This window comes from Typopeltis vanoorti, chromosome 1 (assembly GCF_054136105.1).
Source record: "Typopeltis vanoorti isolate ZY-2024b chromosome 1, IOZ_Tvanoo_1.0, whole genome shotgun sequence".
NCBI lineage: Eukaryota > Metazoa > Arthropoda > Arachnida > Uropygi > Thelyphonidae > Typopeltis > Typopeltis vanoorti.
The window spans coordinates 141,287,191-141,304,495 of record NC_143549.1 but is presented as its reverse complement, the minus strand read 5'-3'; the positions used below and the strand labels follow the sequence as shown (position 1 = coordinate 141,304,495).

At 36.7% G+C, this 17,305-nt stretch overlaps 2 protein-coding genes across 2 annotated transcripts in view; both read right to left on the bottom strand.

The window, feature by feature from the left end:
• Positions 1 to 2,205: 2,205 nt before the first annotated feature.
• LOC150110487 (sentrin-specific protease 8-like) lies at positions 2,206 to 3,242 on the bottom strand. Its single transcript, XM_090394085.1, has one exon. The coding sequence runs from the start codon at positions 3,240 to 3,242 to the stop codon at positions 2,580 to 2,582; it is 663 nt and encodes a 220-aa protein (XP_090250211.1). The 3' UTR covers positions 2,206 to 2,579.
• Positions 3,243 to 3,255: 13 nt separating this feature from the next.
• LOC150110486 (uncharacterized) overlaps positions 3,256 to 17,305 on the bottom strand; it is a 54,002-nt gene continuing 39,952 nt past the window's right edge. Inside the window, exon 3 of the mRNA XM_090394096.1 lies at positions 3,256 to 3,386. Coding sequence (XP_090250222.1) covers positions 3,286 to 3,386 — 101 coding nt within the window. The 3' untranslated portion in view covers positions 3,256 to 3,285. The remainder of the gene's footprint in view (positions 3,387 to 17,305) is intronic.

Below are 17,305 nucleotides of genomic sequence, written 5' to 3'. Positions count from 1 at the left end.
ACCATCAGTCTGGTGGAGATATGTCGACGATGTGTTCATTATCTGGAAGGACAAAATAGACAGCTTACATGAGTTCCTCCAAAAAATTAACTCTTTCCATCATAAAATCAAATTTACATTGGAATTGGAAAACAATCATCAACTACCCTTTTTAGATGTACTAGTTAAAAGAAAAGAGAATGAACATATCAAACTTACGACATATAGAAAACCTACAGATACCGGACAGTATCTCCATTATTCTTCTAATCATCACCATACACAGAAATGCAGGATTATACATATGATAAGAAACTGAGCCTGAAATATAGTCACAGAAGAAGAAGATGTACGTACAAAACTTTCCCTTATATCTAAATCTCTTCAAAACATAATAAAATTCTCTACAGTAACAACCTCCAACAACAACGTATAGCAACTCAGTAAGTTTCATCCATCGTCTTACCCTATGTTGGCTCAGTCTCCACAAAAATAGCTAGAATAATGAAGCCTTATAACATCAGAGTTGTTTTTAAACTGCTGAGTACCACTAGACAGTTTTTATGATTCCCTAAAGACAATGCAGCTTTCTTCAAATATGCAGGTGTTTATAGCATACCATGCCCGTGGGGACTATCCTACACAGGCCAAACTACGAGAAGCCTAGAAATTAGAAAGAAGGAACATGTAGGAGATGTCAATCACAACAGAACAGACACCTCAGGCTTGGCACATCATTTCTCAACTTCAAACCACGCAATAACAGTTCCATGCCGTATATAGAAGAGGATTGCAGTTGTCAAACTTTTAAAGAAGCTGCAGTAGTCCTACGAACAGGTTATAACCTTAATCGAAACCAAGGGGTTATATTAAAGGATATGTGGAAAAATCTGATTAACTCATTAAGTTTAGCGGAGCTACATTACGCCAAAAATTATGTAATGCGACTTTGTAAAAATGACCGACTCTTCACGCTTCATGCGTATCATTGGAATATGCATTAAGTTAGACAAAATTCCAATTTTGTCTAACTGTTGTTAACCGTTACTGCATTCCTTTGTTTTTTTGCATTTACTAGTAGTTTTTTTACCTTTTCGTCTTGACAAAGCTAGTCAGTTACAACTAGCGAAATTTTTGTATACATATATATACAAAAACATCTACTGTTCTAGTAGATGTTTTTGTATATATGTGTATTAAAACCTATGGTCTTGGAATCCAAATAGTATGTGTTAATCTTAAAAAAAGACCAAATATAACTTTCATCATAAATGTTAATTTCCTTTCTAATATCTTCATTTTTAAAGATTCTGGAACAGATACCACCTATTCATCTCCCAAATTTTTCTCAGAACCATGTACTCTCCAGTCTGATCTACTGATTTCTAACCCCCTTCGCATCCAGACGTTAAAATTAGTTTGAACAATCTTGTATAGTTCTACTTTAGTCAATTTCTCTTATTCCATATAAATTTATTAACTCCCTGTCATATCAAGCTTTGCTTATTCTGTTGTCTATTTCCATAAGTTGCAGTCTTCACTAAAAATTATGCATAAATAACAGAAAAATTTTACTTGTTGTATAGGTTCCCTATTGATGTTTTCAATGTTCTATATTTTTCTTATTGCTGATTTTAATGCCAAATTTGCTGTAGAAGTTATTTAATTTACTTAAATAATCTTGGAGATGTGTACTGGATTTGGAGTACATCACTTATATGCCTAAACTCAAAGCAAAGAGCTTAAGAGTGATATTTCCAATTCTGACATCAGGATTAATGCCACTTTCCTTCAGAATGTGATCCACATCAATGATAAATAACAGTAGTAGAATGCATCCTTAAAAAAAAAAAAAATAATAAAAAGCATTTATTATTATTATTATTTTGCTTTAAATTATGCTTTTTCTTTTTTATGCTAGCCTAATAATATGAGATGGTAAATTGTTTTGTTGATAAGGTTCAGTGAACTTTAATTTGATATGGAAGAAACTTAACATTAGTTAATAAATATAATAGAGGGAATTCTATATTAATTCAATCGTTTTAAGGAATAAGTAGGAAAAAAAAAAAAATATATATATATATATTATGCAGCATAAATTTTAATTTATAAACATGTGTTTTTGCTCTTATTTCCAAGCTACCACTCAAAATATCTGTTGCAAATGTTTTGTGTATCAAGACAAATTTAACATGGCTTTAAACTAATGATTGTGAAAACAGATTTCCAATTCACATGCTTTATCACAATACCTATATAAAGCAATCTTTAATCTAGTGTAATCAATTTTAAAGAATCAAAATTTTTGTTACAATTCAAAACAGAATAACTAGAACAGCAAACTCTTATACATTTCTCTGTTCTAAATAGCCGACAAGCAGGGCAGAATTAAATACAGCATTACAGAAACACTTTGCAATACAGGTCAAAAAATATTCATCAAATTAAATCATTTTCAAGTAATCAGTTTAAGGCTGAACAACTTAACAAAATCTATTCATTAATATAAAAAAATACAATCAAGAAAATAGCTGGGGAGAAAATTGAATTTTCATATTTAATAGTTACCTAGGTAATATTTACATTTTTAAAAAATATCATGTTTTGTCTTTAGCTGATTTTAATGAGTAAATAATTTCTTTTAATTCATTCCTTGTTTTCTGTATCCTCTGAGGAGAGGCTATAGCCTTTATGGGTCCAGGATCCTTTTTAAATTCCATGCAACACACAGCCTCAACATTACATATGACATGTATACCACAATCATAACTGTTATTCTGTTGAGTACAGTTCATTTGTGAAATTTTTGGCTTTTCAGATGCATTCTCCAGAGAAGATGCTAAAATTTTTGCAATATTTTCTGCATGTGTTCTGTTTGCACTTTCTGAAGAGGAATCATAATGTTCAAATGCATTACAAGCAGATCTATAAACAAGTAAACTCCAGTGAGATCCTCCAGGCGAATTCTGAGATGTACAATCATTAATTGGCAAAAATATTAAATCTTTTCCATTCAGATTAAGACCTTTCAACATCTCTTTCACTTCTAAGAACTCTCCGGATTTAACGAAATGTACAACTTGAGGACTAATAAATGTGATACAATCTGCATATTCTTTATATAGATCATATTCTAAATATTCAAGCCAGAAAGCTATAATATTGTCATTTAACCAATGGCAGTTATCTAAGAGAGCTACATCAGATTCTCGCAAAAGTGTGTCATGATAACTAAGTATAATGGCTCCTTCAGATGCCATAATGAAAAAAAAAATGCTTAATATCCTTTAAAAATGTATTCAATCACAATCCTATCAAATGGTCAAAGTCTGGATATTTCCATGCATCATCTTTCAGTTTTTCTGCCACCTGACGAAGTCCTTCTAACCTTTGTTGATGGAGTTCTAATTAAAAAATAAATAAATAATAAATATATTATGATACCACAGCAATTAGATACATTTTCATTTTTAACACTTTATAAACTAGCATGTAAATAATACCATTCCAAATAACGAGGCAAAAAATAAAACCATTTAACAAAACATATAAGTATGATTATAGCCTAAAGTTAATCTACTGATTGGAATGAGGATGCTTGTTTTACTGGAAATATTGAAATTCAGAATTCTTAAATCAAAAATCAGAAATCTTGCTGGCCTGGTTGGCCGAGTGGTCAGCATATCTGCTCTCCAGCCAAAAGGCTGCTGGTTCGGATCCCGCCGTGGGCATGGATGTTTGTGATTGTGAAAATACTAGTGGTGGTGGTTGGCAGTAGATGGCGTTGGCATAGATGATGAAGGTAGTGGCGGTATGTTGTAGTTGGTGAAATGAATGGTGGAGAGAGAGTTGTAGAGTAGGTGCCTTCCCTCGATGAGTCTTTGGACTCCCTGGAAGTGCTACATAATAATAATTTAAATAATTTTAATATTTTCCTTAACCCATGATACTCAAAAGTTAGTTCTATATTCACATGAACCAAAGAGATTTCAGAATTATACAAGATATCATGTAACATGATACAGGCTAAAGAGAATCCCAAACAGATTTTTTGATATGTTGCAAGTAAAAGAAAAAATGTATATGCAGAATGATTTTAAAGAATGCCGATGGAAGGGAGGTAACTGAATCAGTTCATATAGTGGAATTACTGAGCGAGCACTTTGCAAGAGTATATCATCCAGGTGGTGACATAACAGGAACGAAGGAAGCAACAGCTTATACGGGAATTGTGGTGAATGAAGTGGAGGTGAATAATTTATTACAAAACCTCAATGTCAATATATCTGTGGGATTGGATGGTATACCAGCTCGTGTCGTACGTGAAGCGGCTAAAGAATTGTCAGTGCCCTTGACCATTTTGTTTAATTTGAGTCTCGGGTCTGGGTTAGTCCCGAGGGGGTGGAAAGAGGGGAAAATAGTTCCACTGCATAAAGAAGGTTCTAAGACTGCTGTTGTAAATTACCGACCAATCAGCATATCAGGAATCGTTGTCAATGTCTTGGAGAAAATAGTCAAGAGGAGAATACAGGAATGGATAGATGAAAATGGGATACTGTATGGGGGACAGAATGGTTTTATGAAGGGTAGATCATGAATCGGTAACTTGCTCATGTTTTATAACACAGTGACGGCTGAACTGGATAAGGGTAATGGGTTTACAGTGATCCTACTGGACCATGCTAAGGCCTTTGACAGGATACCACATGGAATTTTAATCAGTAAACTGCAGCATATGGGGATGGATAGGAGGGTAGATGATGGAGAGATATTAGAGAGTGGTTTATTCAGGAATAGAGTACAAAAGACGGCCTGTGACTAGTGGTGTGCCGAGGTTCTGTTCTTGGACCACTACTGTTTAATTTGTTCATTAACGATATAGGAAAGGATCTGAGAGGAACTGTTCATTTGTTTGCTGATGATGCAAAGTTGGGTTGAGCAATAGTGAATGCACAGGATGTCGAAATTTTGCAGGATGATTTCAATAGTTTGCTGGGCTAAGGAGAATGGATGTGAATTTAATGTGTCAAAATGTAAGGTTATGCATTTTGAGGTGAAAAGATTAGCAGCAGTATACCATATTGGTGGAAATGTACTCCAGGAGATTGATGAGGCCAGGGGTTTGGGAGTGTTGGTGGATAGGGAGTTGAAGTTTAGGAGACACATCACAAAACTGACTAAATCAGCTCATCAAATCATTTGGTTGCTGAAAAATACTTTGACGAGCAGAGACAAACAGGTTATTGTTCCTCTGTATCGAGCCTTGATAAGACCCCACCTAGACTACTATGCCCAAATTTGGGCGCCAAGGTTTCTTCTTGATGGGGAGGAGGTGGAGAAGTTCCAGAGACAAGTGACCAAGATGATAGCAGGTCTATGGAATAAACCTTATGAGAACAGGTTGAAGATTTGTGGGTTGCAGAAATTGGTTGGGGGGGGGGGGCTTAAGGGTCAAAGCTGTATAACTGAGAGGAGACCTCCACATAGCCTTTAAAGGAATGTGGAGAACCAACCAGGATTTCTGACCTAATGTCCAATCCTCACCTTCTCGTGGTGCACCCTGTTGGGTATCTACTTGGATAATGAACGAACGAGGATGGGCTGGCAAGTTGGGATTTAGCCGACCAAATTGTATTCTTATTGGTTAAACCAAAATAAAAAATGATGGTACAACATGACAAAATTTCATGGCGGCTGGGGCGTCGCCCAGTTAAACAAGGCCCCCGTTATATTCGCCAGGGAACCAGGGCGAACAACGAAAAGTCAGCTACTGGAACAAATCTGAAAACACACCCCAACTCAACATCACCAGAGTTAAAGATCAGTACTATCAACGTAAGAAGCCTGAATGCAAAGAAATGGAGCTAGCTGAGGAATTAGATAAGTACCAGATCGACATAATAGGGGTGACTGAAACAAAAAAGACCAAAACTGGTGAGATCTTTCTGAGCAATAAATACAAAATGTCATATTCAGGCAATGACAATCAAGGAAAAGGAGTAGCCATAGTATTCAACACAAAATACGAGGCTAATCTTCTTGAATGGCAGTCAGTCTCTAGTAGAGTAATGTCGGCAAATATGAGAATGGGGAACTGAACAATAAGACTTATTTGTGCCTATGGTCCCACAGAAGGTTCTTCTAAGGTAGAAGTGGAGGAATTTTTTGAGGCTTTAGAAAAAGCAATTTCCTACTCTGCTATTTAGATCCCCTTGTTGGGGATCTAAATAGCAGTGTAGGAAATGATTGTGAGACATACAAAAATATTTTGGGAAAATTTGGAGAAAAGAGCAAAGCCAATAATAATAGCAAATATCTGTTGGATTTCTGCTCAGGACATGGACTGGTTATTACTAACACCATGTTCCAACATAAAAATGTGCACAAATTCACATAGAGAGAGAAGAGGCTAGGAATAAGAAAAGTCTCATTGACTATGTTATTGTTGATAGTGATGTTTTCTCCCTGGTGCAGGACACCAGAGTGTACAGAGGATTTGAAATTGGAAGTGATCACTATTTAGTCTTGAGCAGGATAAAATTGAATTTCATATTGAAAAGAATAACATGTAAGAAAGTTTTAAGCGAATAAAAGTTGAGCAGCTCTCAGATGTGAACTGTAGACTAAAATACACAAAGATTATTGAAGAAAAAATGAAAGAGTTTGAGAACAGGAATCAAACCTTGGAGATTCAGTGGCAAACTTTGAAGAAAACATTGATTGATTCTGCCAGAGAGGCATGTGGTGAGGTTGTCTACAAGGATAAAAAAATCAGAACTCCCTGGTGAACACAGGAAGTTAAAGAGGCAGTGAAGGAAAAGAAGAAAGCATATCAAAAGTTCCTGTCAAATAAGTCAGCTTGTGCTCTTAGAGAATATAGAGACAAATGCAAGAATGCTAAACACTGTGTAAAACTAGCTAAACAAAAGTCATGGGAGGACTTTGGCAAGAATATAGAAAATAAATATCAAGAAGGTGGCAAACTATTCTGGAGGTTGTTGAAGAAGCTTAGGAATGGAGGAAAGAGTGCTGTAAAAGGAGTTAGAGATGATAAAGGTGACATGAAAATGGGAGAAAAAGATATCCTTGAAGTATGGAGTAATTACTTTGAAAAACTGCTAAATGAAACAAGCAGTGATGACAGCACAGTGGTAAAAAACACCGACCAGGCATGCAGTCAGGAATACATATCCATACTTGAAGTAGAAAAAGCAATCAAAGGCTTGAAATGTGGAAAGGCAGCAGGAGTAGATGATATTCGATCAGAAATGCTGAAGTATGGTGGTATAAGAGTCTTACAGTGGCTGCACTACATAGTTCAGAAAGCCTGGACAGAGGGACGAATTCCCGATGATTGGAGTAGAGCTCTCATAGTACCCTTATATAAAAAGGGAAATAAAACTGAATGTGAGAATTACAGAGGTATTTCCCTACTGAGTGTTCCTGGCAAGATCTATGCAAGTATACTTGAGAAACGGTTGAGAAGAATTGTGGAAGAAAAGCTTCGTGAAGAACAAGCTGGATTCAGGCCAAATAGAGGTTATTAGGATCAGATCTTCACTTTACAACAAATAGTCGAGAAATCATGGAAATATAACAAAGATCCGTATTTAAGTTTTGTAGATCTGGAAAAAGCATATGACAAGGTGCCAAGAGAGAAGCTATTCAATACGCTGCAGTTATATGGTGTCAATGGGGCATTATATCAAGCAATACTTAGTCTTTATTTGAGTTGTAAGTCAGCAGTTAGAATTGAAGGAAGTACAGGAAGATGGTTTAATGTTAAATCTGGTGTGAGAGAAGGATGTACATTATCCCCTCTGTTATTCATTATCTATATGGATCACATTATGAAGGAAAGTGGTATTAAACCTGATATCAAAATTGGAGAGGTTAATGTCAGCTCTTTGCTTTATGCGGATGATGTTATACTTCTAAATAAATCCGCTACAAGTCTGCAAGATTCTCTGACTAAATTGAATAGCTGTTGTAATAGATATGGTATGAAGGTCAGCAATAAAAAGACAAAGACAATGAAAATAGGCAGAATCACTGAAAATGTCAACCGTGTTGTGAATGGAGAACCTATGTAACAAAACATTTCAGCTACTTAGGCACGATATTTACTGAAGATGGTAAATTAAATATAGAAATAGACAACAGAATTAGCAAAGCTGGTATGGTGGGAAGTCAATTGAATATATTCATATGGAATAAGAGAGAAATTAGTTGGAACACTAAATTAGCTGTATACAAGACAGTGTTCAAACCAGTTTTAACTTATGGATATGAGAGCTGGGTCAGAAGTAAAACACTTGACCAAAGACTAGAGACCGTAGACATGAGAGTCCTGAGAAAGATTATATGCGTTAGCAGAGCTAATCTCAGGTGGTATGGTCACTTAAACAGAATGGGCGAGGAAAGATCAGCAAAACAAGTGTTCTCTGCTAGGTTAGCAGCAAAAACGACCCAGAGGAAGACCAAGATATAGGTGGATTGATACGGTACAAAGTGCCTTAGACGATAGAAATATAAGATCTGATAATGTTGGAGTCTTGACAAGTAACAGAGTGATTTGGAGGAAAATTGTAGATAGGAAGTTAGTAATGATGTAATTTTTTTCATGTAGCACTATCATATCCTGTACACCCCTTGAGGGTACATGGCAGGAATATGATGATGATGATGATGATGAGAAATTGGCTGATAGGCGGAAAAGGGGTGATATGATTGAGACATTCAAATTACTGAAGGGTTTCTATAAGATTAATTCAGAAGATATTTTTGAGAATAGGATTGGTGGTGGGAGGACTAGGGGCCATCCATGGAAGCTAGGCAAGAGTGTGGTTAGCAAGGGTGTTAAGAGCAAGGTTTTTTTTTTACTTGGAGAGTGGTGAATGAGTGGAATAAGCTGCTAGAGTCTGTTGTGGGTGCCATGACTGTAAATGAGTTCAAGGAGAAGTATGATATTGACATAACATCATGTCAAGAATAGTTGTTCTTGACATGATGTTAGGGCCTTCCTCGATGAGTCTAAGGGCTCCTTGGAGTTGCCCATACTACTACTACTACTACTAATAATAATAATAATAACAACATGATGAAATGTACTTACTGTTGCATTTCTAATGCCTGCATAGCTATTCTCAAGTTATAATATCCATAATAATATGTCTTAACAAGTTCTACTAGGAATATGTTTTCCTAGCATGCCCTTTCTCCACAGAAGCCTACATAACAACAGTTAACAAGTTCTATTCTATTAGAAGAATCTCTGGTTTTAATTTCCACTTAACTAAAACTGATTGTAGAACACATACAAGAACATACAATAAATATCAGTTAGGATAAGAAACATCCTCACATCTAGCAAGTTAAAATGCACTAAAGCTGGAAAAATAGTGAGCGACACTGAACTGACTGCCTAGTAATTTCCAAAAAGTTAGGAATATTTCCATAAAGGGCATAGTCTACTTCTTTATTGAATGAAAAAGCACTATAGAATTTATCCTTTTTCTACCAAATTCATTAATTAAAAACAACATTCTGCATAAATACACATTTTCAGAATTCTTGAACATGATTCTTTCTAATCCACTTATGTGATGAAATACAAAACCCAGCATTAAGTTGTTTAATATTCTCAAATTCTTGGTAATAATGTTCAGTGTATATGTGTTTTTATTGATCAATAAAACATTAAGAAAATTATTTTTTTTATCTGTGATGGAAGCTGTGTAAAATGAGATATTGACTAATTCCACTTTGAAAAGCGAGCCCCTGTTTTGAGCATCTTGTTGTGACTGCAATTAAGCTACTATTTTTTTACATTGGGAAAAAAAAACATTTTCTATTTTTCTTGTCCTATAAAGTGGGAAAAAATCAGTTTAAAAAATACTTAATTCATTCTTTACTTGCACTAATAAAAAACTGATAACTAAGAATAATCAACACAGCTTGATTTCAGATCATAAATGAAATGTGTATATTATATATGCACACCTTCAAATAAAAAAAATTAGAATAATCAAAGAAAATGTGCTGAATGATTTGCAATTCTAATTTATTGCATAGAAAATAATTACTACCAAATATGAATCAGCATCAACTAAATCTACGTACTTCGTAGATTTAACCATGTAAACACAAAAATGTAATATAAATTATAACAAACTGTTATTCGAAAACATTCAAAATTAGGATAATTTTTAAAGTGGTTCAAAATATTAAAATATTCCACAGAGGGATTACAATTTAACACACGACCTCCACTGTTTCTTTATTCAAATTCCTTAATGTTGTGTTGCTGTTTGTACTGATGATGTCTTATGATATATCTGCATGATAAAATTTAATTTTTTACTGTGGTACACGTGATTCCATAGTTAAACTTGAATTCCATAGATTAAACTTGCGTGAAGCGGCTAAGGAATTATCAGTGCCCTTGACCATGTTGTTTAATCTGAGTCTCGGATCTGGTTTAGTCCCGAAGGTGTGGAAAGAGGGGAAAATAGTTCCACTGCATAAAGGAGGATCCAAGACTACGGTTGCAAATTACCAACCGATCAGCATATCAGGAGTCGTTGTCAAGGTCTTGGAGAAAGTAGTCAAGGGAAAAATACAGGAATGGATTGATGAAAATGAGATACTGTACAGGGGACAGCATGGCTTTGTGAAGGGTAGATCATGCCTCAGTAACTTGCTCAAGTTTTATAACAAGGTGACGGCTGAACTGGATAAGGGTAATGGGTTTACAGTGATACTGCTGGACCTGGCAAAGGCATTTGACAGGATACCACATGGAATTCTAATCCGTAAACTACAACATATGGGAATGGATATAGGGTTGGTGAGATGGATAGGTGGGTGGTTGATGGAGAGATATCAAAGAGTAGTTTTTTCAGGAGTAAAGTTCAAAAGACGGCCTGTGACTAGTGGTGTGCCGCAGGATTCTGTTCTTGGACCACTGCTGTTTAATCTGTTCATTAACGATATAGGGAAGGATCTAAGAGGAACAGTTCATTTGTTCGCTGATGATGCAAAGTTGGGTAAGGCGATAGTGAATGCAGAAGATGTCAAAATCTTGCAGGATGACTTGGATAGATTGGAGTTCTGGGCTAAGAAGAATGGATGTCAATTTAATGTGACAAAATGTAAGGTTATGCATTTTGGGGTGAAAAGATTAGCAGCAGTATACCACATTGGTGGAACTGTACTCCAGGAGATTGATGAGGCCAGGGATTTGGGAGTGTTGTTGGATAGGGAGATGAAGTTTAGGGGGCACATTGCAAAAGTAGCTAAATCAACTCATCAACTCACTTGGTTGTTGAAAAATACCTTGAGCAGAGACGAACAAGTTATTGTACCTCTGTACCGAGCCTTGATAAGACCTCATCTCAACTACTGTGCCCAGATTTGGACACCTCAGTTCCTTCTTGATGGGGAGGAGGTGGAGAGGATCCAGAGGCGAGTGACTAAGATGATAGCAGGTCTATGGAATGAACCATATGAGAACAGGTTGAAGATTTGTGGGTTGCCGAAACTAGTTGATAGGCAGAAAAGGGGAGATGTGATTGAGACATTCAAATTGCTAAAGGGTTTCTACAGGATTAATTCAGAGGATATTTTTGAGATCAGGACTGGTGGTGAGAGAACTAGGGGACACCTGTGGAACTGGGCAAGAATGTGATTAGCAGGGGTGTTAGAGCTGGGTTCTTTACTTTTAGAGTGGTAAATGAGTGGAATAAGCTGCCAGGGTCTGTTGTGGGTGCTATGACGGTGAGCGAGTTCAAGGCAAGGTATGATAGATACCGTGAGAATGTCGTATAGTTGTGTGGACATGATGTTTAGGGCTCCCTCAATGAGCCTAAGGACTCCCTGGAGACGCCCGTAGTAGTAGTAATAATAATAATAATAAACTTGTCAGTAATGAGTCAGTAGGCTTCTCGTCAACTACCGCATAATCTCAATGTCACACTCTCTAACCAGGTCATGCCTAGTAAAGGACTCCATGTACTGGTAGGTAAGAGGCACTATCGATGTGCATGTAACCACTATTCTTCCATCTAACCATAAATGAACTAAAATGAAACAAACATTGTCAGTGACACCATGACAAAAAGAAATCTCCCTCAATAATTTCAACATAGAAATCATGCCAGGATTCCCACAATAAAAAATCACTTTCACACTCACTTTAACATCTGTGGCATAACTTCAAAATCTTGACAGATCTGTAAAAGGCACAAGTACCACAAGGATGACACCTGTGCCTATGTGACATCTGCCATTTATTGCCCTCAATGGGTAATTTAGAATCCACGGCTTTTGACCTCCTCTGGCTCAAGGTTTCCTTACCCCTTTTAATTCATCTAATGGATTTACCAGTCTCCAAACTTTGAAAACTAATCTGACCTTTTCAACTTCCTCTCTATGAAGATTGACCACCTGCAATCTAACCATTCCAATAGTGAGGTCATCTTTTTTGAACTTAATCTCCACAATTCCAACACCACAGACCAAGCTGGACAAGATGCAGAAGTCTTCTCTCTCTCTCTCACAGAACATCATTCCTCCAGCCAATCCCAACCGTATCCTTTGACACTGCAAAGGTGCTAGGCAGGGACGATCTTTGAAGTTTCTACTCTTCCTTTCCATGGTCTGACTATTGCTTCCGCTCCTGTAACCCAAACACCTGCTCTGAGCAAGACAAAGAAGTTATCCACACTGGAATGAAGGTCTTCATTCTCCACTCTACACAAAATTTTCATCTACTATCCATACCCAGATTCAACAGGAAGCTGCTCTGGTACAGTTTACCAGAGCAGCTGAAGAAAAATTCAACTTATCAATGCATAAGTTGATTGTAGAAGTTGATTGCATCAAGAATCCCAGAATTTAACTTATGATAAAGCATGCAATAAATGCAAAACAGTCATCAGTAAATCTCAATGTGATTTCATAAAGGCCAACAGCAGAAAACTTGCCTCCTATTGAATATGAGTTATGCTAAGACCATCGGACACAATTTCTGCTCACCTGTACATCTACCTCTCATTCAGATGGCATTATTGTTACAGCCCACAAATGCAAAGCTGACCACCTGATATCACTTTTCTTCTAACTCCTGCATAGATGAACAAAGCAAATTGTCTCCTTACCATATCAGAATCAGCATTATATTTTTTTTCAGCAAAAAAACAAACAAACATAATACTAAATAACTGGGAGACTAAAAGGTTTTCTGGTGATAATGGCATCTCTCCAATTGAACTCTTTGTGTTCCAGAGCTAACACCCATTCTAAATGGTCTCCATAATCTTTTATACTTAACTGGTATTTATCTCAATATGTGGAAGTAACATCCAGACCATTCCAACTACAACCAATCACTAGCACCTCAATCCTATCCAAAATAAGGGAGAAAATCATTAATAGTCAATTTCACTACCTGGAGGTCCACCAATATTGATTCTGCCATTCAAGGTCTAACAGCCTACATGACCCATCACCAATGACGGGACATGCCATTAAAAGTTTGGAGAAACACATCATGTCCAGAATTTTTGATTGTATTTGACATCGAGGCCTATTAAACAAATTGACACCCTTTGGTCTACCTGGCACCTCTGGAATTGGGATGCTAGCTTTCTCTTTCTGGTTGTTCACTCCATGTCATTATGGATGGCTTCCACTCTTCTAGGCGTGCCACCTATTGTATTAGTGCCTCAGGACTCTGTTCTATTACCTATCTCCTTTCTCTTTATCTCACAAAAGATCATTAGGTGGAAGATGAATTTAATTGTTCAGTGTGAGACCACTTCCCCACTTATTGGAGGCCTGAAGTGGCATGAAAAAGTTTTATGTTCAGTCTCTAGAGGAGCGTTTCTGGATCTGTAAAAAATCAATAAAAATAACAAAAAATATATAAAATCAATAAAAACAGAAAAATATCCTCAGCCCATTCACAAAGTGAATGTACTATAGGTTCATAAATAAACTTTTCGTGGGTGGGAGAGGAAAAAAATACATGCACACAAACACTGAAGTGTCATCGAATTAGGGATAGGAGCCACTATACAAATTCTATACCACAACTCCTGCATTTGTGCATGCATGGCTGAAACTGCATTTATACTTAGCTGTCAGCATTGGCTTCCCTAAGCATTTGTCATGAGAAACATAATGGAAAAGGTATGGGATATAGATGCATTTGACAGAGGGGAGATCATAGGTACCCAAAGTATGGGTCACTCAATCTCCAAAGTTGCCAACAAACTTGGATTTTCTCGTGTTTCAAGAGTGTTCTGGGAATATGAAAATTATGGCAAAAAACCAAGCACCCACACAAACTGTAAAGAGCAACCAGCCTTGAAGGATCATGGGTTTTGCCATCTGACTCACATCGTATAAACCAATAGGGGCCAGGCATTATCTCAAATCACCTCCTATCTGAACGAGGGTTCTAGTCAGAAAGTCAGTGCAAGAACGATGCACCATTCACTTCGGGAGCTACCAACCTACAAGAGTCCCACTTCTAATGGCATAATACCAGGCTGAAGGCCTTGCCTAGCTAAAGAGCGTTGAAACTGGATGATTGAAAATTGATGTGCAACCTGGAGTGATGAATCATGATTTCAACTTCATGGTGCCTATGGGAGACTGAGGATATGACACCAATCCCATGAAGCCATGGATCCTGCATGTCAGGTCAGAACTGTACAAGCTGGTGGTGGCTCAGTGATGGCTTGGGTGTTTTCAGTTGGACATCTTTGGAACCTTTGGTAGGTATACCAAAGACTCTCAATGCATCCCGGTACGTGGAACTCATTGCCGACCATTTACACCAATTTATGTTTGTCATGCATCCCAATGGAGATGGCATCTATCAGCAAGATAACATCTAGCAGGTCCAAACAGGCTACTGCTTGGTTCCAGGAGCATTCTGTTGACTTTTGAAATAATGAATTAGCCACCTAGAAGTCCTGATTTAAATCCTATCAAAAATCTTTGGGATACCATTGTGCAGAATGTTCGGGCCAGTGTCCCATCACCACCAAACTTGAATGAATTGTGGACAGCTCTGGAGGATGCATAGGTCGTCATACCTGTGAAATATTTTTGCAAGCTTGTGGAATGCTTGCCTTGTTGCCCGGCCGTTATCAGAGCAGAAGGGGGTCCAACACATTACTAGGTAGCTATTCCTAATTCAATGGCGCTTCAGTGTATAAACAATATACTCTGAATCATCACTAATCCTATTTACAGCTCTGCTCATGGTATTCTCCATTCATCCTACTAATTTGACAAACCATGCAGTGCTCAGATATCACAAGCTTCAAATCATTTTCAACCAGTGCCTTAAATACTGATCTGAATACTATCCTTCAATGGGAATGAGGACAATCTGGTAACCTTCAATGCTACCAAAATGCAGTCTTGCTTTTTCTCTCACATGAGATCTCAGCTCACCTATCCTTTCTCTCAGTAATACAAATCACCAGACAGGATCAGATCTCTTTATATGGACTAACATTTTCCTCCAGCCTCTGGCATAAAAGTGCACAACATCAATAGCTTCCTCGACATCCAAAAAAACTAAGCATTCTCTTCCATTGAAGATGCTATTTTACACTCACTCAGCTACTAACTTACAAATCCCAAATCTTCACATCCTTAGAATACTGTTCAAATGTTTGGGTGGTGTACCTAAAGCCTCTCTAAAAATTCTCAATGCTGTCCAGAGGAGAGTAATTCAGTTCATATGTGATCCTTCCCTTACAGACTTCCTTCAACTTCTCTCACTGGCAATGTTTCAGCACTCTATTCTATAAGTACTTCCATGATCACTGCTCCATTAAACTGGCAACTATCATTCTGTCACTGGCCAGAATTCCTTTTCAGTGCAACTGCAAAAGAGAAACAGGCACACTATGCCTGCTTCTCTTTGTTTTATTCCATCTACTTCTGTCCCCTGAAACAGCCTTCCTTATGAAGTATTCCTGAATAATTACAACTTGCAACTTCTCATGAAAAATGACAATAAACTTCTTTCTCAATCTTCACCTGTGTAGTTATAGGTTCAACCTAATGTAGGAGATCAATATTGAAAAAAAAGGTAAGCAATCTGTCTAACAAAGATGAGTTAAATTAATTTTACTAGTATAATATCCAGGTTTTATGTGATTATTATTATTTTTTTACTGTAATCCCACATGAGATGTTCAACCTACACTTCACTGACTGTGGATAGGCAGAAATTTGAAGAAACTTTAAAATTTATTTTACAATCAACATTTCAAAGAGGGAGTTGAACAAAAAAAAAAAAATTAAATTAATTTTACTAGTATAATATCCAGGTTTTATGTGATTATTATTATTTTTTTACTGTAATCCCACATGAGATGTTCAACCTACACTTCACTGACTGTGGATAGGCAGAAATTTGAAGAAACTTTAAAATTTATTTTACAATCAACATTTCAAAGAGGGAGTTGAACAAAAAAAAAAAAAAAAAGCAAACCATTCAGTTTGGAGTGAAATGTGAAGAATATTGAAATGTTCTGTTCAAATGTCTGTAGAAAATGCACACACCAGAAACTAAAGGTCTGTGTGAAAGAACTAGACTGTGATTGTGAGAATGGATAATTCTGTTCTCTGCTGAGTTCAGAAATTTTAAAGCGACTCTTGGGATACCATCCCATATGTGAAAATACTATGTGATGGTTGGATTTGTGATGAGTACAGTTGTTCAAAGGTAAATAATCCTTAGGGTGAAAGTGGAAACCTAATTTCTTGGATGAAAAACAAGCAATACCTTTGACATATTTATGTCAAAAAGATCAGAGGTTTAAGTTATCCCATGAAGAGAAATCTCATCTTGTTTAGATGATTTGAGTATTGTCAAAAGAAATAATGGAAGAGAAAGGTTCTTTTTGAGAAATAAGGTAGAAATGAGTTTTGCTAACATTGAAGTTAAAGCTAATGGAACCTACAATAGAATATTATTATTATTATTATTATTATTCCTGATACCTCCAAGGAGTCCGAAGACTCATCGCGGGAGGACATCTTCAACTGTCCCTACACCTTACCTCTACTACGAATCAACGCCATCTACCGCCCACCTCCAACACCACCACAACTAGTAATTTTTGTCTGTAAATTGCGTGTATTCTGAAGGGCCGATTTGTATGTATGCGGGATGAAAAACCCGAGTTTCCGGGAGAAAAAACCCTGCTATAGTTTGGAGATACATATATTTAGGCATTTTCATACTTTGCATGGCGTTAGGTTCAAATAAAAATTATAATGCACTGTCATC

Excerpts from the sequence above, each read along its gene's own strand:
- LOC150110487 (XM_090394085.1), bottom strand. The coding sequence starts at position 3,242 with ATGGCATCTGAAGGAGCCATTATACTTAGTTATCATGACACACTTTTG.